This window comes from Oreochromis aureus, linkage group 7 (assembly GCF_013358895.1).
Source record: "Oreochromis aureus strain Israel breed Guangdong linkage group 7, ZZ_aureus, whole genome shotgun sequence".
In the NCBI taxonomy this organism is placed as follows: domain Eukaryota; kingdom Metazoa; phylum Chordata; class Actinopteri; order Cichliformes; family Cichlidae; genus Oreochromis; species Oreochromis aureus.
Window position 1 is genome coordinate 62,978,467 of NC_052948.1, and position 27,260 is coordinate 63,005,726.

General features: G+C 45.6%; 1 protein-coding gene across 1 annotated transcript; it reads left to right on the forward strand.

Moving 5' to 3' along the window:
* Positions 1 to 27,260, forward strand: LOC116324947 (carboxylesterase 5A-like). Its single transcript, XM_039614772.1, has 6 exons — positions 1 to 141; positions 9,699 to 9,779; positions 10,135 to 10,276; positions 12,087 to 12,236; positions 12,774 to 12,846; positions 27,046 to 27,260. Exons 1-6 carry the CDS (start codon positions 1 to 3, stop codon positions 27,233 to 27,235), a joined length of 777 nt encoding a protein of 258 aa, XP_039470706.1. The 3' UTR covers positions 27,236 to 27,260.

A 27,260-nucleotide genomic window follows, 5' to 3' on the forward strand; every position in this document is an offset into this window, starting at 1 on the left:
ATGAAAATTTTCCTCGGGATCGTGGTGGACAGCGAGTTTCTGACTGACTTGGGAGAGGCTCTTCTTCAGAAACACGAAGTCCTGAAGGTTCCGGTGCTGATGGGAATCACCAACCATGAGTTTGGCTGGATCTTACCTCAGGTCGCACAGATACCTACGGTGGCCCTGAAGTGCAAACCACAAAAACAAATCACAAAACGCACAACAAATTGAAAAGCGTAACAACAAATCACTTAACGCAAAAACAAATTGAAAAGCGTAACAACAAATCACTTAACGCAAAAACAAATTGAAAAGCGTAACAACAAATCACTTAACGCAAAAACAAATTGAAAAGCGCAAAAACAAATTCACTTAACGCAAAAACAAATTGAAAAGCGCAACAACAAATCACAAAACGCAAAAACAAATTGAAAAGCACAAAAACAAATTGAAAAGCGCAAAAACAAATTGAAAAGCGCAAAAACAAATCTCTTAACGCAAAAACAAATTGAAAAGCGCAACAACAAATCACTTAACGCAAAAACAAATTGAAAAGCGCAAAAGCAAATCACAAAACGCAAAAACAAAAACAAAAACCAAACCGGAAGAGGTAGGTACCAATGCTGCAACAACAGGCATCACTGATTGGATGATGAATCCGGTAGCCTTTTGAACCGGAAGTTGTTCTGCCGAACGTGGTTATGAGAAAGAGCAGTCAACGGCTGTATCCCAATTCAGGGTCTGCAGCCTTAAAGTATGCAGCCTCAACGATCCTCAAGGGCCGCGTGCTTTTAAAAACGCGCTAAGGCCGGAAGTGCGAGGCTTGTGAAATGGGACGGTCTAGCCTCCGTCGCGCTGCCCAGGTTGCCTACCAACCGCTGGAAACGTTTCATACAGCTTTGACGGAAATGAAGGAGAACATATTTTGTTCGTGTGTTTGTTTCTACACGAGCTTTGTGTGATTTAATACGTATCTGAGGCTGAGACCACAGGACTGTAAAATATGATTGCTGGCCTTCATATCTGTACTGAACAGTCATTTAAGATTAGCTAGTAAATAACAATTAGCTAATGTTGTTCATGAGACTAAAGTCAGTGTAAATATGATATGGCCAATATCATAGTTATTATATTAATCATTAGTTATTACAGCAGTGAGTTTGAACTCTCAAATCAAATCACTTCTATTGTCACATCACATGTGCAGGTACACTGGTACAGCACATGTGAGTGAAATTCATGTGAGTGAACTCTGTCTAATACTGAGCTTCAGTAAAGATTCAAGTTGCAGTTATTTATATGTCCTATCACCTTAAATCTTCACTCAAAGACAAGTATCTTTGACAGTGTATATGTAGATGTATTATATATAAGAGACAAATATTGTCCGTGTAATATGTTGGCATTACTAAATTTGGCTCAATGCTTACATATATGTGTAAAAAGAAAATGTACGAGCTGTGATAACTGTTTCTGATAGAATGAAGAGTAGACTGATATATTAAATATCCCTTTATTGGGTGAGAAAATCAGACCATGTCATAACTGCTTTAAGTCATACAGAATAGATATCAGAGCCTTAAACAGGCTGACTTCTGCTAAATGGGTCAAACTGGGCAGAAAGTATACAAACACATAACATCCTTATAGAATATGATGTAACACTATAGATCAACTTAGCTCAGAATATATAAAGCATATAAACAATTACAGCAATATGATGCAACAAACACAGCAGTGCTACTAATCCAAAATACTCAAAGCTTCATAGAACTGAAACAAACATTTATTTTTAGCTCCATTCTGCTGCTGATACATACTTTAGGTTTCTGAATATTAAACTTGTTGCTGCCTTTCATAGTGTGTAACTTGAAGGCCCTGAGTACTTTCTCCCACACTGAAAACACTGGGATGATCAAATTATCTGAACATTACCTAATAAGACTGATTCAGGACAGACAATTAGTTATTTTAAATGTTTCTAGCAGTCCTTCACAAACAGGGAACAGTCTGTCTATTCTCTCCATCTGTCAGCTGCTGCTGGCTCTTCCTCCTCCTCTTCCTCACACACTGCTGAGTTTGTCCTGGTGGATCATCAGGGGTGCAAAGGCTCACAGATGATGTGCAGCAGTGGGTCCCTCAGTCTGTCCTCACTCTGGACACTTGCAGTTGTCACACATGGAAATCAAATGTGTGATAAGCTGCAGGATTCAAACACAAGTGTAACTTATAAATACATGTTCATACTTTTATTCCACAATCAGAGAGACAGAAACAGAGAGAGAGTGCAGGACAGACAGACAGGTGACAGTCTCAGGTGTACACACTGCTACAAAACAGCACAAGAGAAGGAGGATTTAGTGTTTGTGTTATTACGAGTGCTAAACAAGAAGAGTTCCCAGATGGTCCAGTGGACACATGTGTGACTCCTGTGATTAAAGCATCTTTCTTTCAGCTTAACGAGTGAACCGTCAGCTCGTTCAAACACACGTTAAAGTCCGTTTGGCTCGACACCACCGAACAGAGGCAGCAATATAACATAGCTAACATTAACAGTGCAGTGAATCCTGCTTGTGCCGTCATATTCAGGACTGCAAACCGAGCAGCATCACTGACTTTCAGCTTGTTGTGTTTGTGGATATATGACTGACTTTAATTATCCATAAAATCATCACATTCTCTGTAAGATTAAGGTCAACTATTGTATTATTATATTTTAAATGCTTTAAAACAAAGTAAACGCTGAAAGTACAAACATCGCTAATGGCAAATAACTTTGCCGACATGTGGCCAACAGTAGTGTTTTAATGTTCCTCATTATTAAACATTTGCACATAAAAAGTGACATCATATTCAGTACTTACGTTTAACAGTTTACTCTTCGGCCGCACACGCTTCTGCCGTCTGCGGCAAAATTATCCACAGTGACTGCCGCGCTATAAATTGTGGGATATGTTGGGCCACGAAGTCTACACCGCCACAGCCTTAAAATTCAGGGAAATGAAGGTCGAATTTGAGGGCCGCATTTGAGCAGCCTTTGAATTGGAACAGCCTTCGGCGCGCCGCTGTGGCGTGTCGGCCTTAAAATGCAGCCTTTAAGGCTGCAGACCCTGAATTGGGATACAGCCAACATGTTTTGTCCAAGTTGTGGAAAAAAGTTGGTAGAGCAGTCACCAAACTTCCGAACAGAACAACTTCCAGTTCAAAAGGCTACCGGATCCATCATCCAATCAGTGATGCCTGTTGTTGCAGCATTGGTACCTACCTCTTCCGGTTTGGTTTTTGTTTTTGCGCTTTTCAATTTGTTTTTGCATTAAGTGAATTTGTTTTTGCGTTAAGTGATTTGTTTTTGCGCTTTTCAATTTGTTTTTGCGCTTTTCAATTTGTTTTTGCGCTTTTCAATTTGTTGTGCGTTTTGTGATTTGTTTTTGTGGTTTGCACTTCAGGGCCACCGTAGATACCTCTACACCACAGCATCTGTGACTGTTTCCACTCTCCTGATTTGCGTTTCCTGTTTAAAGTCTTGATCTAAATTTTGTTTCCGTGTGTTACGTCCCCCCCCCACCGTGGTGGAAGCAAAGGTAGGAAGGGGACAGCAACACCGGACAACCACAATCAATGAAGGAGGAGGACAACAGGACAGTTAAGAATCAGGCAGGATTTATTGCTTGCTTGCCTTGATAGTCAACTTAACAGAAAAAGGTGGGGGGAGGAGGACTGGCGGTTGAGCCAAATCAAAGAAAGTAATAAAACAAAAAGAGGTCGATAGCTTCCAGGGCCTAACTAAAACAAAAAGGCAAAACAAAAGGCCTACCTAGCTGCTCGACAAAAAGTCAGTGAAAACATACAAAAGTGGCATCAACCGCATAACCTGGTGTGTCTAACAGTTTAAAACCTGCAACCAGTGTATAGAGTACCCCAGCTTACCTGTCCCGCCTCCCACCACACACAATACAAAGAAGCCTGTTTGCAAACATTTGTCACAGCAGAAGCCAGCAGCCACCAGCTGGCCAGGGAGCTGCTCATTTATAGTGGTCCTCGGCGTGTGATTGGCCAACTGGGCCCAGTCCGGCCAATAGACACATGCCAATCAACTTCGAATTGGCCAATAGGAGGAGGCTTGACACCTGAAAGATAAATAGAACACAACAGCAAAGCCACATCTCTTGGCACGTAACACCCCACCTTTAAGAACCAAACTCAGGGTTTGGTGACATCTCTAAACAAGCACGGGAGAGTGCGTCTGCTACAATGTTTTCTGAACCTTTTTTGTGATGGATATTGAGAGTATAATTCTGAATAATCAGTGACCAACGCATAAGCCGCTGGTTGTGATTATACATTCTAGAGAGGAAAACTAAAGGGTTGTGATCTGTGAATACTTGAACTGAACTCTGACCTGACTCTATATAGACTTCAAAATGTTGCAAGGCCCACAACAAAGCAAGGGTCTCCTTTTCAATGGTAGAATACCTGAGCTGATGTTTATCAAACTTCCGAGAGAAGTAACTCACAGGATGGTCAATGCCCTGGGTATCCTCCTGGAGAAGCACCGCTCCGGCCCCAACTGCGCTGGCATCTATTTCCAGTTTGAATGGTAAAGAGAAGTTAGGAGCAGACAAAACGGGGGTGCAACAAAGTAAGCCCTTGAGGCTTTCGAAAGCCTGCTGGCAACTCTCAGACCAAATAAACGGCTTTGAGGGACTGGTTAAGTCCGTCAGAGGGGCAGCAACAGAAGAGAAATTCTTACAAAATCGTCGGTAATATCCTGTCATCCCAAGGAAACGCCGCAGTTCTCTCCTGGTGGATGGTTGGGGGAACTCCCTAATCGCAGTGACTTTGGCATCTGCAGGGCGCACTTTTCCTAAACCAACTTGCTGGCCAAGGTAGAGGACACTGCCTCTAGCAAAATCACATTTGGCAAGGTTCAAAGTGAGAGATGCGTTTTCCAGGCTAATGAAGACTTCTTTCAATGTAGCCATGTGGGTTGACCAGTCACTGCTATACACAACAATGTCATCCAAGTATGCTCTGCAGTTAGGGATGTTTCCCAACACTTTATTGACCAGTCTCTGAAATGTTGCAGGGGCATTGCACATGCCAAAAGGCATAACCGTATACTGCAGGAAGTGGTCAGGAGTGACAAAAGCTGAAATATCAGATGCTTGCTGTGTCAAAGGCACTTGCCAATACCCTTTTAACATATCAAGCATAGTGATGTATTTTGCAGGCCCAATTTCATCAATGCAGTCATCGATGTGCATCTGGTACAGTGACAGAGTTCACCTTTCGGAAGTCAGTACAGAATCTTGGACTCCCATCTGGCTTTGTGTCTAGGAGACATGGTGAACTCCAAGAGCTGTAGCTTGGCACCATGAATCCATTCTGAAGAAGATACTCAACTTCCTGTTTTATGATTTCCCTCTTTGGTGGACTAACCCGATAAGCGCGCTGTTTGATTGGTGTAGGGTTAGTCAGCACCACATCATGTTTTATGATAGTGGTTTGAGACGGGATGTCATTGAACAGAGATGGGAATCCCAATATGAGTTTTATGATATCACTGCTCTGTTCAGCAGGAAGGTGGGACAGGTATTGTGGTAGTGTTGACAATATCACAGAATTACCTAGTCGAGCACTTTGTGGCTCAGCACCCGTAACACCAACCCATCTTCATCTGGAGTAATCTCCACCTTGGAAACAGAAGCCATCGGGGATGTAACCACTTGCTCTGGGACCACAGATGGCACAGTTGAAGGTTCACGAGAGTTGTACAGCTTCATCATGTTGACATGACACACCCGAGTAGGACGTCTGCGATCCGGGGTCTGAATAATGTAGTTGGTCTTGCTGAGTTTTTTTCTCTACAACATAAGGACCAGAGAATTTAACGGAAAGAGAGGAGCCAGGCACGGTAGAAGAAGGAGCACTCTGTCACCTGGCTGGAATGAGCGGTCGACTGCCCGCTGGTCAAAGTGTCTCTTCATTTTTGCTTGTGAAGTGGCTAGTGCATTCCTTGTTAGGGAATAAGCCCTCCTTAACCTGTCATTTAGTGTTTTGACATACTCTGGAAGGCTTTTGGTGTTGTCAACCGGATTAGCCAGCCTCTCTTTAAAAACCTTTAAAGGACCCCTCATCTCACGCCCAAACACAAGTTCACCGGGACTAAACCCCAGAGACTCTTGGGTTGCTTCACGACAGGCAAATAAAACAAGAGGAACACCTTCATCCCAGTCCCGTTGAGAACTATAACAGTGTTTCCTTAACATGGACTTCAAAGTCTGATGAAACCTCTCTAGTGCCCCTGACTTTCAGGATGGTAAGAACTCGAGGTTATGTGTTCAATGCCTAATGTTTTCAGGGCTTGGGCGAATACTCTAGACTTAAAGTTAGTGCCTTGGTCTGTTTGCACAACCTTGGGCAGACCAAAGGTTGAAAAGAATCTCAACAGTGCTTTGACAACAATCTGAGCTGTAATCCTCCGTAGTGGGATTGCCTCAGGAAACCTAGATGAAACGCACATGACCGTCAACAGAAACTGGTTTCCAGTTTTAGATTTAGGTAAAGGCCCCACACAGTCAACAATCACTTTTTGAAATGGCTCCTCTACTACTGGGATAGGACAGAGAGGAGCTGGTGGGATTATTTGGTTTGGCTTGCCAGCCATTTGGCATACATGGCATGTACGGCAGTATTGAACAACATCAGATTTCAGTCCTGGCCAGAAGAAATGTTTCAGAATTCTGCTGTATGTCTTGTTAACCCCAAATGTCCTGACCATGGGTGGTCATGTGCTAAGGACAATACCTGGGTACGATAGGCAGTAGGTACAACCACCTGATAAACTGCAGACCAGTCCGTGTCTTCTGAGACCTCACTCGTCCATCTGCGCATCAGTAGACCTTCATCTGAGAAGTAAGCCAGCTTTTCCTTCTTGGCATCCTGGTGACTGAAGATAGAAGAATGACACTTGGACAGGGTTACATCATTTTTCTGTGCAGTAATGAACTCCTCTCGGGAGACTGGCAAATTCAGGATTTGTTGTGTTTTGTCAGCAGATGGAACTTTGGCCTGACCCTCAGATCCAGAGGTAAATGTGATCACGTCACCAAAGGGATCTGATCTCATAAAGGAATCGGCCAAGTCAGGGCCATACTTTTTGTCTGGGCCCTCGTAACTACACAAGCTGGAAAAATGGCAGGCGGTCTTGGGCGGAGTCAGAGTCCAGACTCAGCTCGGGTCTATCTAACACTTCAGGAACGGGCATGACCTTGCCTCCAGCAAGGTCATTACCTAGGATGAAGTCGATACCTGGGATAGGCAATGCAGAACGAATAGCCACTTTAACAATCCCACTGACTAAGGAAGACTGAATGTGAATGGTGTGCAAAGGGGCAGACACAAATCCGAGTTCTACTCCCTGGACAATAACCCTAGACTGGCAAAATGACTCCTCTGAAAACGGTAAGACGTCTTCTCTAATGATGGACTGAGAGGCCCTGTATCTCTCAGTATCTTTACTGGCTGTTGATCTTTTAGATTCTCAGTCAGTGAAACCACTCCCTCTAGAATGAATGGTTTGAAACAGGGATCAGGGTGGTTATTGTTCGGTTGAAGTGCCCTCCCGCTCTCTGTAGCTTTAATCAGTCCCATCCCTTTTGGTTGTGAGGATAGCTGCTGTTTACGCTTTAATGCCTGACAATCTGCAATGAGATGTCCCTTTTTGTGGCAATAAAAGCATTCACGCTCACCATGGGGAGGGAAGGTAGTCTCACTGGCCTCCCAGCAGAGCGACTAGACTCAAGCTGTGCAGAGCGAAAGGCTGTGGGTCTATCTGGATGAGAAATGGGTGAAAAAAACATTCTTATGTGTTAACACAAACTCATCGGCCAACACAGCTGCTTTTGACATTGACGTCACCTTCTGTTCATTTAAGAACATTATGACCCTCTCAGGTAATGAATTTTAAAATCCTCAAGTAGCATTAACTCGGCAGAGAGACTCATAATCATCCCCAACTCCGTTAGCAGCACACCACTTATCAAAAGAGCCCCTTTTCATGTGCAAACTCCACATATGTTTGACTGCTGGACTTCTTGTGGTTTCTAAATTTCTGCCTGTAGGCCTCAGGTACCAGTTCATAGGCACGTACAATTGTTTCCTTCAACACATCATATTTCATGCTCTGCTCTAACGAAAGTGAAGCTACTACCTCTTGAGCTTTGCCCACTAATTTACACTGCAGTAAAATAGGCCACATATCTCTTGGCCAGTTCAGAGCAGTAGCTACCTTTTCAAAAGCGCTGAAATATGAATCTACCTCAGCCTCACGAAAGGTAGGTACTAGAGCAATATTTTTGCTAACATCAAAACTTTTGGGGAGACTTTTGGGGTTTCTTTGGTGGCATCTGTTTTCTGCCCTGATGACACCCTCAGTGCTTCTACTTCAAGCTGCTTTAACCTGATTTCCTTTTCAGCTTCTATCTCAAGCCTCACGGATCTCCAGCCGGAGATCATAATCTGCTTTACGCACCTTATCCTTCTCCTGTGCCTCCAACTGTAAACGTAATAAACGAACCTTAAGCTTTGCATCACTGCTAGATGTCTGGGATTCTGGAGAGAAAGGCTTAAAGCGAGGCAGAGTTTGGGAGCCGCATCTGACTTAACTTGGGCACCGGAGGTGTAGCAAGTAGAGCTTGCTCTTCAGTTCTCTCTGGAGAAGCTGGGTTAGCAGAGGCTCCAGGGGAAGCTAAGGGTCCTGAGAAGGTACCTCAGTTATAGCAAGGCTACTTAAGATACCCAACTCGATTAACCCCTCCAACAAAGCCTGCTTAATATCCTTCTTCACTCCATATTTTGGTACGGAAAGTTTATACTGGGCAGCAATACTTAACAAGTCGTCTTTGCGACACAAGTCAATTTTTTCAACGCTAGGTTGATTAACAAAATCAAGCAGGTCAAAACTCATCTTTACCCGCAACCATGAAACACAGCCACCCTAAAACCACAACACACTTTCATCAATTTAGGTTGTCCACAGCATAAACAGATCCCGGACGAGCCCCCACTTGTGTTACGTCCCCCCCCACCGTGGTGGAGGCAAAGGTAGGAAGGGGACAGCAACACCGGACAACCACAATCAATGAAGGAGGAGGACAACAGGACAGTTAAGAATCAGGCAGGATTTATTGCTTGCTTGCCTTGATAGTCAACTTAACAGAAAAAGGTGGGGGGAGGAGGACTGGCGGTTGAGCCAAATCAAAGAAAGTAATAAAACAAAAAGAGGTCGATAGCTTCCAGGGCCTAACTAAAACAAAAAGGCAAAACAAAAGGCCTACCTAGCTGCTCGACAAAAAGTCAGTGAAAACATACAAAAGTGGCATCAACCGCATAACCTGGTGTGTCTAACAGTTTAAAACCTGCAACCAGTGTATAGAGTACCCCAGCTTACCTGTCCCGCCTCCCACCACACACAATACAAAGAAGCCTGTTTGCAAACATTTGTCACAGCAGAAGCCAGCAGCCACCAGCTGGCCAGGGAGCTGCTCATTTATAGTGGTCCTCGGCGTGTGATTGGCCAACTGGGCCCAGTCCGGCCAATAGACACATGCCAATCAACTTCGAATTGGCCAATAGGAGGAGGCTTGACACCTGAAAGATAAATAGAACACAACAGCAAAGCCACATCTCTTGGCACGTAACACCGTGGATCGCAGAGCTTCGCCGCTCCTGGCTGGGAGAATGGAATGAACAGAGAGGCCGTGCTGGCGGTGGTGAACATGTTTAATCCTCCAGGGGTGAGCACGGCGACAGCTGGGCAGCTTTTCTTTATATTTACAACAGCATTGATTCAATGATTTGATTGAAGTTGAGGTGAAGTTTTTTTGAGCTCATGTTAAAATTAGGACTGAAATGATAACAGGAGTTAAAATAGAAATCATACTTTTAGGTGCTGCTTAGTTAATTCACAAAATCAATAAAGTTAATTAAAAATAATACATTTGATTATTTTCAAATAGGAGAAAATTTCACAGGAACTCAAAGTGTTGAAGGAAGTCTATTTTTTTTTTATTGCTTATTTAATTGCCTGCGGGGGGCGCTATAATAAAACTCAGCCTGATCTAATAGTTAAAACCTGTTTCTCTGTTCCAGGCCTCCTTTGCAAACAACCTCATTGTAGATGAATACCTACAAGATGCTAAAACTCCAGAGGAGATCAGAGACGGATTCACTGAAATCATGGGAGACCTGCTGATGACACTGTCTGTTGTCCGAGTGGCCGGGTACCACTCAGGTTAGAGAATGAGCTAACTGATCCAGCATGCCTTTATATTTAAACATTAAAGCAGGTGGATTTCCAAGGAATCCCAAAACCACACATATAAGTGCCAGAAATGAAACACAGTCATTCAGTCATTCAGTCTCGGGGCTCTGTATCAGAGACATATGGAATGGGACTGAGCAGAAATCCGAAAAAAGCCAAACAAACTGCTATCTTGGCCTTGCTTCCATACATCCATTTTCTTCTACTCATCCGAGGCCAGGTCGCAGGGGCAGTAATCTAAACAGAAAAGTCCAGACATCCCTTTCCCTAGCCACCTCCTCCAGCTTATCCAGGGAACACCGAGGCGTTTCCAGGCCATTTGAGAGGTGTAATCTATTCAGCATGTCCTTGGTCTGTCCCGGGGAACTGACCAAGGACACCTCACCCAGGAGTTATCCTTGTCAGTTGCTCGAACCAACTAGACCCTTCGGGCAAGTCAGAGCCGCTCTCGACTGAATACCTTATCCTATCTCTAAGGGAGAGGCCAGCCACGCTTTACAGAAGGCTAATTTCCACCATCTGGATCCACAAACTGAGGGTAGGGATGCAAATTGACCAGTAAATTGACGGCTTTGTTTTTGTGCTCAGCTCAGTGCTTACATATATGTGTTCAAACACACGTTAAAGTCCGTTTGGCTCGACACCACCGAACAGAGGCAGCAATATAACATAGCTAATATTAACAGTGCAGTGAATCCTGCTTGTGCCGTCATATTCAGGACTGCAAACCGAGCAGCATCACTGACTTTCAGCTTGTTGTGTTTGTGGATATATGACTGACCTTAAATATCCATAAAATCATCACATTCTCTGTAAGATTAAGGTCGACTATTGAACGAAGTATTTTTTAAAGTAACGGCTTTAAAACAGAGTTAGTACAAACATCGCTAATTTCACATAACTTTGCCGACATGTGGCCAACAGTAATGTTTTAATGTTCTTCATTATTAAACATTTACTCTTTGGCCGCTCCTCTTCCACTGTTTTTTGGGGGCAAAATTATCCACACCCACCGCCGCGCTATGAAGTCTGGGATATGTTGGGCCACGAAGTCTACACCGCCACATCCTTGAAATTCAGGGAAATGAAGGACGCATTTAAGGGCCCGCATTTTGAGCAGCCTTTGGATTGGGACAGCCTTCGTCGCGTTGCTGTGACGTAATCGGCCTTAAAATGCGGCCGTTAAGGCTGCAGACCCTGAATTGGGATACAGCCAGTGTGGAGGTCTTTGCTTTTGTGCTCAGCTCTCTCTTCACCACGACAGACCGGTACAGCATCTACATCACAGCAGCTATGGCTGAATATGGATGAATATAAAAAGGTGAAGACCTTACAATATTAGGGAGAGACTCCCAGGAATCAGATGATGTCCTATGAGCAGCACTTGGCGACAGCAGGAACTAACAGTCTCTGCTGAAACAGACTCAGGGAATAGAAAAGAGATGACACAAGCACAGGAGCTTAGAGACCATCCATGGTTTTCAGTGGCTGGCTGGCTAAAGCTTGCGGTTTTGGTTAAAAAAACCCACTTTTATCTTGTTAAAATCAATTCACAATGCAGCTAGCTTCTCTTTCATTTCTGTGGTTATCAGTGTACCTACTTATCAGCTTAGTCTTTGCTCCTGTAATCCAACTGTAACTGATGCAAAGAAAGAAGCATCTCAAAGCTTTAATCCAGTAGTGAACAATGACTAACATAGTGAGGGGAAAAGTTCACTTTGTTCTGTTTAAGCCCAGCCTAACCATGCACCTCTCATCTTTTATCTCCTTGGCTGTTCAGACGTGGGTGTTCCAGTTTACATGTATGAGTTTGTATACCAGGCTGAGATATACAAACAGAACAGGCCCAGCTTTGTGAAAGCAGATCACGCAGATGATGTCAGCTTGATGTTTGGTGGATGTTTCTGGAATGGAAATATAAAAATCTTAGGTAAGTGTGTGTAGTATATTCCTATAATGCATTTTTTATTGTGGTATCGCTGATGGGGGAAAGTTGTGGCTACCAAATGTTGTTTAAAAAGGACCTATTCTGCTTTCCCTTCTTTTCTGTCAGATGTGCATGACTTAAATAATATAAAATTCCCAAACTTCTAAATACTGAGGACAGCACATGTACAGTAATCACTGTGAGCAAAAAGGTGTAAGACAGCTCCTTTTCAAACAGTTTTTTCTATTCTTGCATCTATATGATGTCACAGAGAATGGATGTCCCTAATATGGTCATGTCGGGCACATAGCTCTAGCTGGGAGCACAGAAGCTCCACCCACATGCGGTTTCAACTCTCTGTTTATGTCAATCAAAGGGGGAAGAGTTAGACCAGCTTGTTTCAGATTGAGGATCCAGATTATCAGAGTCCAAGAATAAAAATTTCTAGCTGAAAATGGGCAGAATACATCAGCTTTAACCTTACGAGACTGTAAGTCAGAGGGCGGCTTTGTGACTGACCTTCCACTGTCCCATCTTCAGGCAACATCACCAAAGAGGATGAGAGATTTTGCAGGACGATGATGTCATACTGGGCTAATTTGGTCCGAGATGGGTGAGTAAAAACGTCTGCAAACTGCAAAACTACCGACCCTGTACTGCTGACTTCCTTCATGACATGTTGACTATCAACTGGTAGCAACTGCTACAGGACTGATGATGTACGGTATAGAAGAAACAGAAAAGATAACTCTTGACTGGCCTCAACAGATCTGCTTCAATTCAATTCAATTCAATTTTATTTATATAGCGCCAAATCACAACAAAAGTCGCCTCAAGGCGCTTTATATTGTACAGTAGATAGCACAATAATAAATACAGAGAAAAGCCCAACAATCATATGACCCCCTATGAGCAAGCACTTTGGCGACAGTGGGAAGGAAAAACTCCCTTTTAACAGGAAGAAACCTCCGGCAGAACCAGGCTCAGGGAGGGGCGGCCATCTGCTGCGACCGGTTGGGGTGAAGAAGGAAAACAGGATAAAGACATGCTGTGGAAGAGAGACAGAGATTAATAACAGATATGATTCGATGCAGAGAGGTCTATTAACACATAGTGAGTGAGAAAGGTGAGTGGAAGGGAAAAACTCAATGCATCATGGGAATCCCCGGCAGCCTACGTCTATTGCAGCATAACTAAGGGAGGTGTTTCATCTTGTTCTCTCCATAAACTCCACAAGATGCTCGGTTGAACTTTCCCTCCTCCGAGGTAAACTTTTATTAAACTCTTAATAAACAGTCAGGAGTCTCTACTTCTCACCTTCCGGTGTTACACTCTCTAAACTCCGGGCGGAACACACAGGTAAATGCAATTCCCATTGCTACATCCCTTTTCTTTTACAAAGACAATGAACTATTCATAAGTTGAGAACTCAGTTTGCAACTGGAACAAAACTTAGACATGACATTTCTTTGTTGGACACAATTTTCTTCAAAAATAAAAATTTCTTCCTTCCACTTACATTTTTAGCTTTTTTTTCCTTTTTCTTTTCTTTTCCTTTATTATCACTTTTATTCATTTTTTTTCCCCATTTCGTTTCTCTTTCTCTCTCTCTTTTTTTTTTTTTTCAAACAAGTAAACAGATCACAAGGCCATAACTCAAAATATTATCACAGCTGTTTTGTTCTGTTCTCTAACCAGTAAACAAATCACAACATATAACTCAAAATATCGTCACAGATGGGTTTTTTTTTTTTTTTTTTTTTTCTTTTGTCTTTCCTCAGACCAGTAAACAAATCACAACATATACCTCACAGATTACCCCTTAGTTGCATACATAGTCCTTCAGATATCCAGGGTGTTGTACTACCCGTCCTGACCTGGTAGTACTGTTTTGTGTGTTCTCTTTGTTCTGTGTCGGCACAGTAATGTCCTGTCCCTCAGGCTGGAGATGTACCGACATGTCCTTTTTGACCTCCCAGCTCGCCTCAGATGGCGACGATTCCTTCTGAGGACTCTGCCGTTGTCCAACTCCACATCATAGGATCTGTTTCCCAGAGTGTTACACACTCTAGCCTTGGTCCATAAGGTGTGTGGTTCAAAAGGTTGGACTCGCACCAAGTCCCCTGGGTTTAATGTGTCCATGTCCTTCGCCATCCTGTTGTAGTACTTTGTTTGTCTCTCTCTGTTTTTCATCAATGCTACCTTGTTATCAGTCACTTTGGGTTGCAACAGTCTGTCTCCTATTGGGAGGAGTGTCCTCGTCCTCCTGCTTAACAGTCTCTGTGCAGGGCTGGTAGTCAAACCTTGTGTTGGGGTGTTTCTGTGGTCCAATAAGGCCAGATATGGATCCTGTCCAGCCAATTTCGCCTTTTTCATGAGTCGTTTGGCAGTTTTAACAGCAGACTCAGCTTTGCCGTTACTCTGTGGATAGCCAGGCGATGAGGTATGGTGTTGAAATTCCATTTCGGCTGAAGTTGGCAAACTCTGTCGAGCTGTACTGGGGCCCGTTGTCAGAAAAGACAATATTTGGGATTCCCTGACGTGCGAAATGAGCCTTTAGTTTCCTAATCACAGTACTCGACTTGGTATCAGGTAGATAATCTATCTCCCAAAAGTTGGAGTAATAATCAACCGTTATTAGGTAGTCCCTACCCTCAAAGTTGAATAAATCTGTCCCAACTTTGGTCCATGGTCTAGTGGTCAGCTCGTGTGGTTTTAGTGTCTCTTTCTGTTGTTTTGCATCCACAGACCGACATATGTCACATGTTGCGATGTACTTTTGATGTGGTCATTCATACCGTGCCAGTAGATGCAGTCTCTAGCTCTCCTGAGGCACCCTTCTGTTCCGATGTGTGTTGAGTGAATTCGCTGTGTTATATCTGCCTGGAGTGCTTGTGGAATCACCACTCTCTCTCCCTTGAAGACCAATCCATCCTGTGTGCTCAGTTCATCCTGCAAAGATTGGAACTGGGCTATTTCAACAGGTACACATCTTTTTACAGGCCGGCCACCCCTTTTGTATCGCTTTTTATCAGCGTTTGTAGTGTGTGGTCGGTTCTTGTCCCTGCTCGTATTCTGTCCATGCTTTCCGTTGAAACAGGAACATAATCCACCATGTTGACACATTCTGTCTCCAACTCTGTCTGGCTTTTGATGCTGTCCTGCAGGTAGGCCCTACTCAGCGTATCAGCGAGTAGCATGTCATGACCTGGAACATATGTTATGGTTATATCATATTTTGCAGCCTTAATAACATCCTTTGCAGTCTCTTAGGTGCATGTAACAGTGGCTTTTTAATAATGTTCTCGAGTGGCTTGTGGTCTGATTGCACTCTCACAAGACGACCATATGTATATTGGTGGAATTTCTCCATCCCAAACACAATAGCTAAACATTCCTTTTCAATTTGTGCATAACCTCTTTCCGTGAGCGTCAGTGCACGACTTGCAAATGCCACTGGTTTTCCATGTTGAGTCAGAGCTGCTCCCAGCCCTGTCTCGCTGGCATCACACTGCAGTGTCAGCTCTTCTTCAGGGCTGTAATATTTCAAAACTGGGACTTGTGTTAGTTTTTCTTTCAGTCTTTTAAATGCATCTTCCTGCACGTCTGTCCACTCCCATAGGCTGTCTCTGCGCCAGTTGTCTGAGAGGCTCACAGTCATCCGACAGATGCTTGTAGAACTTTGATAAATAGTTGACCATTCCAACTAGTCTCTGCACCCCTTTTATGTCAGTTGGTGCTGGCATCTCTGTGATGGCCCGCACCTTCTCTGGGTCAGCTCTCAGCCCCTCTGCCGTGAGTAGATGTCCGATGTATGGTACTTCCTGTCTTCTAAGCTTGAGTTTTTCCACATTCAATTTGATGTTCCTCTCTCTGCAGCGTTCCAGGAAAAGTCTCAGGTTTCTATCATGATCCATTTCTGCTAACTCAGTTGTCTCTCCTTTTCCAGTGATCAAGATGTCATCAGCTATGATGTATGTGCCAGGCAGGTTCTCTAACGCTTGCATCAGTTTGCGCTGAAAGACCTCTGGCGCTGGGCTGATCCCCATCGGCATTCTCAGCCACCAAAGCGACCAAATGGTGTTGCGAATGTCGTGAGATGGCTTGACTCTTCTGTAAGCTTCACATGCCAAAAGCCATGTTTCACATCACAAACTGTGAAAACTTTCGCTTTTGACACATCTGGCAAGATGTCGTCTATTGTTGGTAACGGGAAATGACTACGCTTCAAAGCTTTGTTGAGCGGTCTCGGGTCAATACATATCCTGGGTTTGCCGTTTGGCTTCTGCACTGTCACCATCCCACTGATCCAATCAGTACTACAATCCACTGGTGCTATTATTTGTCTGTCTGCAAGGCTCATCAGTTCCTCTTTCAGTGGTTTCATCATCGACACTGGGACTCTGCGTGCTTTGGCAGTTTGACGGGCTGCACTGTTGTGTCGATTTCCAGCTCATATTCACCTTGCAAACATCCATCTCCTGTAAACACATCCTGAAACTCAGTCTTTATCTCTTCCAACAACCATGTGTTTTTCTCTGATGGACCTGTTGTCACTGAGCTGTCCAATGCACAGATGTTATCATATCTAACTTGTATTAGCTTCATCGCTTCACTAGTTGTTCTCCCAAGTAGAGGCGCTTACAATCCTCCTCTACCACTTGGAACTCGACTCTATACTTTTTGTTGTTTCTTGGGTTTGTCAGCTTGACCTTACACTTTCCTAATGGACACAGCCTTGACTTATTGTACATTACAAGAACCTTGTCTGTGTGCTCCATTTTGATGTTCGGGTTCAACAGGTTGATGGGAATAACGTTGCATGTTGCACCACAGTCAACTTGAAACTTGACCAGGCTGTTGCCAATCATCATGCCTGCAAACAGCTGCTCTCGTTTTTTCATGTCTGACTCTTTGATCTGGTTCACTTCTACTGCAGTCTGTGTCATAGCTGTGACAGTCATTATGTCCTCACAGGAATCAGAGTCCTGCTCCGTCACTGTGTGAACCTTTTTCCATGTTCACTCTGTCTGCTTTTACTCCTGCATGCTATAGCAAAATGATTTTCTTTGCCACATTTTTTGCATTTTCTTCCATATGCTGGGCATTTTGATTTGAGTCTTTCATGTGCTCTTCCACAAAATCTGCATGATATCTCTTTATCCAGTCTTTTTTCTCTCTTTTGTTTTACTGCATGCAGTTCTTCTACAGCCTGTCCCGCTATTGTTTTGTTGTATTCTCTTGAAATCTCCATTGCTCTGCAAATATCTAGACATCTGTCTAATGTGAGGTTCTCTTCTCTGAGCAACCTTTCCTCCAACTGGAGCTGTTCGTGCCACAGACGATCCTGTCTCTAATCAGTGAGTCTTTTAATTGTCCAAAGTTGCAGGGTGCTCGCCAGCATTCTCAGGTCCGTAACATATTTGTCAATATTTTCTCCAGGAGCCTGATTGCGTGTGCAAAAAAATCTGTATCTCTCGACAGTCTCATTAACTTTGGGATTACAGTGTTCATCTATTTTTTCATCAGCTCACTTACTGTTACTCTTGACTCAGCTCCGATCAGCGTTCCACAGAGCTCCCTGCCCGTTCCCCGATCAGATAGTAAAACAACTTCACTCTCGCCTTTTCCTCAGCATCCGGCAGAGCTAGTTCGTGTAGAGTGTAAACTCTTCTTTCCATGTTTTCCACGCCTTAGACAGGTTCACTGAATCCATACTCCACTGTGCGGGTGGCTTCAATCCATCCATCGTAGCCGCCGCTGCGCTCTTCTCGTCAGCGTCTCACCTGCTATCCTGAGCCGTTAGCACCTCCGAGGCTAACTAGCCTAGCTGGACGCGTCGATACCGTCCGCTCAATCTGTTGTCATCAAAGCGCGGTGTGGATCACTCTAGACCCCGCTGCCACCATGTTTCATCTTGTTCTCCATAAACTCCACAAGATGCTCGGTTGAACTTTCCCTCCTCCGAGGTAAACTTTTATTAAACTCTTAATAAACAGTCAGGAGTCTCTACTTCTCACCTTCCGGTGTTACACTCTCTAAACTCCGGGCGGAACACACAGGTAAATGCAATTCCCATTGCTACAGGAGGATTCAGGGTCACCTGGTCCAGCCCTAACTATATGCTTTAGCAAAAAGGAAAGTTTGAAGCCTAATCTTGAAAGTAGAGATAGTGTCTGTCTCCCGAATCCAAACTGGAAGCTGGTTCCACAGAAGAGGGGCCTGAAAACTGAAGGCTCTGCCTCCCATTCTACTTTTAAATACTCTAGGAACAACAAGTAAGCCTGCAGAGCGAGAGCGAAGTGCTCTAATGGGGTGATATGGTACTACAAGGTCATTAAGATAAGATGGGGCCTGATTATTTAAGACTTTGTATGTGAGGAGCAGGATTTTGAATTCAATTCTGGATTTAACAGGAAGCCAATGAAGGGAAGCCAAAACAGGAGAAATATGCTCTCTCTTTCTAGTCCCTGTCAGTACCCTTGCTGCAGCATTTTGGATCAGCTGAAGGCTTTTCAGTGAGTTTTTAGGACATCCTGATAATAAAGAATTACAGTAGTCCAGCCTGGAAGTAATAAATGCATGAACTAGTTTTTCAGCATCACTCTGAGACAGGATATTTCTAATTTTAGAGATGTTGCGCAAATGGAAGAAAGCAGTCTTACATATTTGTTTAATATGTGCATTGAAGGACATGTCCTGGTCAAAAATGACTCCAAGGCATTACCTCGGCCACAGTGTTACTGGAGGCCGAGGTAATGCCATCCAGAGTAAGAATCTGCTTAGATACCATAGTTCTAAGATTTTCAGGGCCGAGTACAATAACCTCAGTTTTATCTGAATTAAGAAGCAGAAAGTTAGCGGCCATCCAGGTCTTTATGTCTTTAAGACATTCCTGCAGTTTAACTAATTGGTGTGTGTTACCTGGCTTCATGGATAGATAGAGCTGCGTGTCATCTGCATAGCAGTGAAAATTTATGCTATGTCTTCTAATGATGCTGCCTAAGGGAAGCATGTATAATGTAAATAGAATTGGTCCTAGCACTGAACCCTGTGGAACACCATATTTAACCTTAGTGTGTGAAGAGGACTCTCCATTTACTTGAACAAATTGGAGTCTATTAGATAGATATGATACAAACCACTGCAGTGCAGTACCTGTAATACCTACAGCATGTTCTAATCGCTCTAATAGGATATTATGGTCAACAGTATCAAACGCAGCACTGAGGTCTAGCAGGACAAGCACAGAGATGAGTCCACTGTCAGAGGCCATAAGAAGATCATTTGTAACCTTCACTAAAGCTGTTTCTGTGCTGTGCTGAGCTCTGAAACCTGACTGAAACTCTTCAAATAAGCCATTCCTCTGCAGATGATCTGTTAGCTGTTTGACAACTACTCTTTCAAGGATTTTTGATATGAAAGGAAGGTTGGAGATTGGCCTATAATTAGCTAAGACAGCTGGGTCTAGAGATGGCTTTTTAAGTAAAGGTTTAACTACAGCCACCTTGAAGGCCTGTGGTACATAGCCGATTATTAGAGAGAGGTTGATCATATTTAAGATCGAAGAATTAATTAATGGCAGGACTTCTTTGAGCAGTTTTGTAGGAATGGGGTCTAAAAGACACGTTGATGGTTTGGAGGAATTAATTATTGAAGTTAACTCAGAAAGATCAATTGGAGAAAAAGAGTCTAACTTAACACCGATGGTACTAAAAGTAGCTGTAGATAATATTACATCTGTGGGATGATTATTGGTAATTTTTTCTCTAATGATAAAAATTTTATTTGTGAAGAAGTTCATGAAGTCATTACTAGTTAACGTTAAAGGGATTGTTGGCTCAGTAGAGCTCTGACTGTTTGTCAGCCTGGCTACAGTGCTGAAGAGAAACCTGGGGTTGTTCTTATTTTCTTCAATCAGTGACGAATAGTAAGATGTTCTGGCTTTGCGGAGGGCTTTCTTATAAAGCAGCAAACTATTTCTCCAGGCTAAATGATGATCCTCTAAATTTGTGACACGCCATTTCCTCTCCAGCTTACGAGTTATCTGCTTTAGGCTACGTGTTTGAGAATTATACCACGGAGTCAGGTACTTGGATTTGAGGCTTTAGTTTTCACAGGAGCTACAGTATCCAGAGTCGCACGTAGTGAGGAGGTAAAATTATTAACAAGATAATCGACCTCTGTTGGAGTAGCGTTCAGATAGCTGCTCTGCTCTATGTTGGTACAGGGCATTGAAGATGATAACAGTGGGTGGATTATATTCTTAAACTTAGTTACAGCACTTTCAGAAAGACATCTACTTTGATAAAGTCTACTCTCCACTGCTGTGTAATCAATTATTGTAAATGTAAATGTTATCAGGAAATGATCAGACAGCAGAGGGTTTTCAGGAAACACTGTTAAATATTCAGTTTCTATGCCATATGTTAAAACAAGATCTAGAGTGTGATTAAAGTGGTGGGTGGGTTCTTTTACATTTTGAGAGAAGCCAATTGAGTCTAATAACAGATTAAATGCCATGTTGAGGCTGTCATTTTTAGCATCTACATGGATGTTAAAATCACCCACAATAATTATTTTATCTGAGCTGAGCACTAAATCAGATAAAAAGTCTGAGAAATCAGAGAGAAACTCTGTGTAAGGCCCAGGTGGACGATAGATGATAACAAGTAAGACTGGTTTCTGAGTTTTACAGCTGGGGTGGACGAGGCTAAGCATCAGGCTTTCAAATGAATTAAAAGTCTGTCTTGGTCTTTCGTTAATTAATAGACTGGTGTGAAAAATTGCTGCCACACCGCCCCCTCGGCCTGTGCTTCGGGATTTCTGGTAGTTAGAATGACTCGGGGGTGTTGATTCATTTAAACTAACATACTCATCCTGCTGCAACCAGGTTTCTGTTACTAACAGCCTGTCTGGGTTTATGAGTCAGTTTCAGTTTGGCATCTGACCCAAATACAACACCAAATGGTTGCACGTTTGTCAGAGGAAATAGGTCACAGGTTAAGTCTATAACAACACTAATGAGGCCCTGGGTTTGATCTCTGTTACCACCATGACTTTATCGAGGTTTTTCTTTTGGGATATTAAGAAATATATCTTATCTCAGCTTTTCTGCTTACAGCACATCAGCTTCCAGAACCAAATGCTTGACAGGAATTATTGCAATAAGTAATCAGTTTAATTAATATCAGCTGTGAGTGGCTGACAGGTGACTGCAGTAAATTTGCTGGTTGGAGTAGGAAATTGTTACGGTTTGGAGGAGGACTCAAGCGCAGGACTCCGGTTCTGATGCTCACAAGAAGGGTTTATTTACAATACACCAGGTGTATATACAAGAATGTGCGGGGGGTGCTATATACAGCTGAGTGAGGGGAGAAGGGGTCTCCAGGGAAGTCCAGGGGAAAGCACGCGTTCTTCAGAATATCCACTCACACGATCACAGGCTCACACTCCGACACTGCCACACGGGGGGAAAATCCAGGGAGCTCTGTAGACAGGGAGACAGGGTTAAGTACGACGCACACAGGAAAACACTCTTAACTAACTTGCTGTAGCTTGGTTTCACTAACGCGTGGTAGACAACGATCCAGCGACGAACAGCAGTCACCTCCTGGCTTAAATGCTGATCACCTTAATGAGACCCAGGTGTCTCATCTCCCGAGGGCGTGGGCCGAGGGCGTGAACCCACAGTGAGTTCCGCCCGGCGAGAGAAGCGGAGCGAGAGAGAGAGAGAACAGAGAGAGTGCTGATCAGCGTGCAGCTGATCCGCCTGGCCGTGACAGTAACCCCCCCCGACGGGAGCCTCCCGGCGACCCCCAGGCTTGTCAGGGTGAGCCACATGGAACGCCCGCACCATACCCCGATCCAGAAGGGCCGTCCGCGGGATCCAAGAACGCTCCTCCATCCCGTAGCCCTCCCAATCCACGAGATACTGCAGACCGCGCCCCCGGCACCGGACATCCATGATCCGCGAAATGGTGAAAGCCAGGTGGCCATCAATGTCCCGGGCAGGTGGAGGGGGCCTGGAAGGAGGGCACAGAGGACTAGAGAGGCACGGCTTCACTTGTGACACGTGAAAGGTGTTATGGATTTTCATATTCCGGGGCAGTTTAAGACGGACAGAGACCGGGTTAATCACAGAGTCGACTTCAAAGGGACCAATGAAAGTGGGAGACAGTTTCTTGGATTCAGACCTGAGTGGGACGAATCTGGTGGACAGCCAAACCTTTTGTCCAGTTGTGTAGGTGGGGGCAGGGGTCCGGTGGCGATCCGCCAGGCGCTTATTGCGTTCCACTGTGCGGAGAAGGGCGGCCTGAGTCGCTCTCCAGGCGCGCCGACACCTCCGAAGATGCTGTTGGACAGAGGGAACAAAGTGCTCACCTTCGATGGCTGGGAAAAGTGGCGGTTGATAGCCCAAGGACGCCTCGAAAGGGGACACACCGGTGGCAGAGGAGGTAAGGCTGTTGTGAGCATACTCAATCCATGACAGTTGCTCGCTCCAAGTTGACTGGTTAGTGGATACCAGGCACCGGAGAGCCGCTTCGAGCTCCTGGTTGGCGCGCTCCGTTTGGCCATTGGTCTGTGGGTGGAAGCCAGAGGAGAGACTGACCTGAGCTCCGAGGGCACTGCAGAACTCCTTCCAAACACGTGACGTAAACTGCGGTCCTCTGTCTGACACAATGTCCGCGGGGATTCCATGGAGGCAAAAAACGTGGTTAGTTAGTAGCCGGGCCGTCTCTAGAGCAGTGGGGAGCTTAGGGAGGGCGACAAAATGAGCAGCTTTGGAGAAACGGTCCACAATGGTGAGAATGACAGTGTTACCTGACGAGATGGGCAGACCAGTGATGAAGTCAACAGCGATGTGCGACCAGGGACGACTCGGAGTCGGCAGAGGTTGGAGGAGGCCAGAGGGTGGTTGATGGACGCTCTTGTTTTGAGCGCAGGTCGAGCATGCGGAAATATACTCGCGGACGTCTTTGGCAAGGGAAGGCCACCAGGTGAAACGTTGAAGGAAGGCAATAGTGCGGTGGACCCCCGGGTGGCAGGTGAATCTGGCCGTATGAGCCCAATGTAACACTCGTGACCTTACTGAGGAGGGGACAAAGAGCAACCCTGGAGGTCCCGTTCCGAGGTCTGGTTCTGTCCGTTGAGCCTCTTGAATGGCCGACTCGATCTCCCAGGTCAGAGCCCCGATTACACAGGTGGGCGGTAGAATGGGAGAGTCCCGAGCTGCGTCTTCGGAAGCGGCGAATTGGCGTGAGAGGGCGTCTGGCTTGACATTACGGGAACCGGGTCTGTAAGTGATCGTGAACTGAAATCTAGTAAAAAACAGGGCCCACCTGGCTTGCCTGGCGTTGAGGCGTTTAGCCGATCGAATGTACTCCAGGTTCTTGTGATCGGTCCAGACCACAAACGGCTGGGCAGCGCCCTCAAGCCAATGGCGCCACTCCTCCAGGGCTAGCTTGATGGCTAGTAGCTCTCGATCTCCCACATCATAGTTGCTCTCTGTGGAGGAGAGACGGCGTGAAAAGTAGGCACAGGGGTGCAGCTTACCTCCTTGCCGCTGGGAAAGCACTGCCCCCACTCCAGCGTCCGAGGCGTCCACCTCCACAATGAACTGCAGGTCGAGATCGGGTTGGACGAGAATGGGCGCCGAGGCAAAGCGGTCCTTCAGATGGGCAAACGCTCGTTGAGCCAGCTCATCCCAGCAGAAGGGAACCTTGGGAGAAGAGGCAGGGCAAGTTTACTGTAGTCGCGAACAAAGCGACGATAAAAGTTTGCGAACCCCAGGAAGCTTTGAAGCTGTCTACAGTTGGAAGGAGTCGGCCAGTCAACCACGGCTTGAACTTTTGCGGGATCAGTTTTGAGGTTACCATGATCGATGACGTGGCCCAGGAAGGCAACAGTTGAGACATGAAACTCACACTTCTCCCCTTTAACAAAGAGACGATTTTCGAGGAGACGCTGGAGGACTTGCCTGACATGGCGTTGATGGTCGGCGACGGAGCGGGAGAAGATGAGGATGTCATCCAAGTAGACGAAAATGAAATGGTCGATGAAATCTCGGAGCACGTCGTTCACGAGAGCCTGAAACACAGCTGGAGCATTGGTGAGACCGAAAGGCATTACAAGATATTCGAAATGGCCCAGGTGAGTATTGAAAGCCGTCTTCCACTCGTCTCCCTCCCTAATCCTCACCAGATGGTAGGCGTTGCGCAGGTCCAACTTTGTGAAAATGGTGGCACCCTGGAGAAGCTCGAACGCGGAACTCAGCAGAGGGAGGGGATACTTGTTTTTACCTGTGATGGAGTTGAGGCCGCGATAGTCAATACAGGGCCGTAGACTCTTATCTTTCTTGGTGACAAAAAAGAAACCAGCGGCAACAGGTGAGGACGAGGGGCGAATGAGACCGACGGCAAGTGACTCATTGATGTATTTTTCCATGCTTTCCCGCTCCGGTCGAGACAGGCTGTACAACCTACTGGTCGGGAGTGGCGCGCCTGGGAGGAGGTCAATCCCACAATCATACGGCCGGTGAGGAGGGAGGGAGCGTGCCTTATCTTTAAAAAACACTTGCGCCAGGTCATGATAAACAGATGGTATGGAGGACAGATCAGGCGGTTCTGAAATAGTTTTACTGGGTGGTAGGCTCATGGCGGGGGTGGCGGCTTTTAAACTGAACATGTGACACTCCTCCCCCCACTCCGAAATACTTTCCTTCCTCCAATCAATCACAGGGTTATGTAGACATAGCCAGGGATAGCCTAAGACTAGTGGTGTGAGCGGGGCTTTAAAGACATACAACTGTATGGTTTCAACATGATTGCCAGAAAGAGTCAGGGAAACCGGTTCTGTGACATGAGTAATGTCTGGAAGACGCTGGCCACTAAGGGCTGTGACTTGGAGTGAATGAGACAGAGGCTCCGTGATAAAACCTAATTTGAGCGCCAGCGAGGCATCAATAAAATTCTGTTCTGCCCCGGAATCGATCAGAGCGTCGAGAGAATGAGTCTTGAGACGAACCGTTAGCTTAGCTGCAATCATGAGACGAGGAGGAGACTGAGAACAGGTGACCTCGCCCACCCGTACACTCCTCACTACTGGCGGGCGCTGTCTTTTGGCCGAGCCGGGCAATCCATGGCAATATGGCCCCTGCGGCCACAATAAAAGCACTCACCGGCTCTCCAGCGACGATACCGCTCCTCGGGCGACAGTCTGGAGCGGCCCAGTTGCATGGGCTGTTCACCTTCCTCCATGCTGTCCGATGCGTGACTGCCGCTAAGCACACCTCCACCTGACGTCGTCTCCATGCACCCCGGGGGCCTCTGGGAAATGTAGTTTCCGGTTCCCCGGCGCGCCCGTAGGTGCTCATCTATCTTCACACATAGCGTAATCACATTAGACACATTAGATCACATTAGATCCCTCATCATCAATTCTCTCTTTAACTCATCACAAACATTATTCAAGAGAGTACTTATCAATGCCGACTGCCCCCACCCAGTCTCTTCGGCCAAGGTCCAGAATTCGACCGAAAAATCCGCCATACTCCACCTCCCCTGCTTCAAATTTAACAGTCTGTGGGTGGCCGCCTCCGCTCCAGTGCCCCTTTCAAAGACACTTTTAAATTTGGTGAGGAAGTCCTCGTAAGAAATCTCAGGGGCTGTTCTTAAAACGGCTTGCGCCCAGTTTAATGCCTGCCCACGTAACAGTTGAACCATAAAGGCGATTTTGGCCCCGTCTGTCTCATACGTTCTTCGTAACTGACGGAATTGTAGCGTGATCTGAGTCAAAAATCCACCACATTTATCGAACTCACCCAAGAAGGGCTCCGGCGCCGGTAATGATTGCTCTGGAGGTTCAGTGGAAGCCGGTGCGGGGGGAACAGGTGGAGCGGCTGCAGATGGATTCGGGGCCGATAGCTGAGGAGAAACAGACGGAGGAGGTGAGGGTGCGCTTACTGACGGTAGATGTTGAGCGAGGACTTGAGTGAGTGCAGCCAGTTGTTGATTTATGTGCCGAAGCACGTGTTCGTGGCGTTCCAGAATTGCCTCCGGGGTGAGGACGGGTTGCTGGGTGGGATTTGAGTCCGCTGAGTTCATGATGGCTGGATCGTTATTGTTACGGTTTGGAGGAGGACTCAAGCGCAGGACTCCGGTTCTGATGCTCACAAGAAGGGTTTATTTACAATGCACCAGGTGTATATACAAGAATGTGCGGGGGGTGCTATATACAGCTGAGTGAGGGGAGAAGGGGTCTCCAGGGAAATCCAGGGGAAAGCACGCGTTCTTCAGAATATCCACTCACACGATCACAGGCTCACACTCCGACACTGCCACACGGGAATCACACGGGGGGAAAATCCAGGGAGCTCTGTAGACAGGGAGACAGGGTTAAGTACAACGCACACAGGAAAACACTCTTAACTAACTTGCTGTAGCTTGGTTTCACTAACGCGTGGTAGACAACGATCCAGCGACGAACAGCAGTCACCTCCTGGCTTAAATGCTGATCACCTTAATGAGACCCAGGTGTCTCATCTCCCGAGGGCGTGGGCCGAGGGCGTGGGCCGAGGGCGTGAACCCACAGTGAGTTCCGCCCCGGCGAGAGAGAAGAGGAGAGAGGAAGAGAGAGAGTGCTGATCAGCGTGCAGCTGATCCGCCTGGCCGTGACAGAAATATTTAAAGGATTCAACCCACAAGGGTACACATGAATGCAGTTGCCTTTTACAAATGAAATTATGATATTTCTGCAGAATGAAAGAGCAGGGAACATATACTAATGATCTTCTCTGCATATACATCCCCAGCTCTCCCAATGGTCCTGGGCTGGTCAGCTGGCCTCCATACAACAGGCAGAAGCAGGAGTACATGGAGCTGGGCCCGACTCAGACTGTGAAACAGAAATTGAGGAAGGATAGGGTCCACTTCGCTACTGTCACCCTGCCTCAGAAGCTCCAAGAGTTGGAAGCAGCAGCCAAACTGGTGCCTGAAAACTGATGACTGATAAAGTTTTACAGCGACA

Bases quoted from the DNA above. Each gene is read 5' to 3' on its own strand.
- LOC116324947 (XM_039614772.1), top strand. From the start codon at position 1: ATGAAAATTTTCCTCGGGATCGTGGTGGACAGCGAGTTTCTGACTGAC. The intron at 9,780-10,134 runs GTGAGCACGGCG...TCTCTGTTCCAG, and splicing joins ACATGTTTAATCCTCCAGGG to GCCTCCTTTGCAAACAACCT. The intron at 12,847-27,045 runs GTGAGTAAAAAC...ATACATCCCCAG, and splicing joins GCTAATTTGGTCCGAGATGG to CTCTCCCAATGGTCCTGGGC.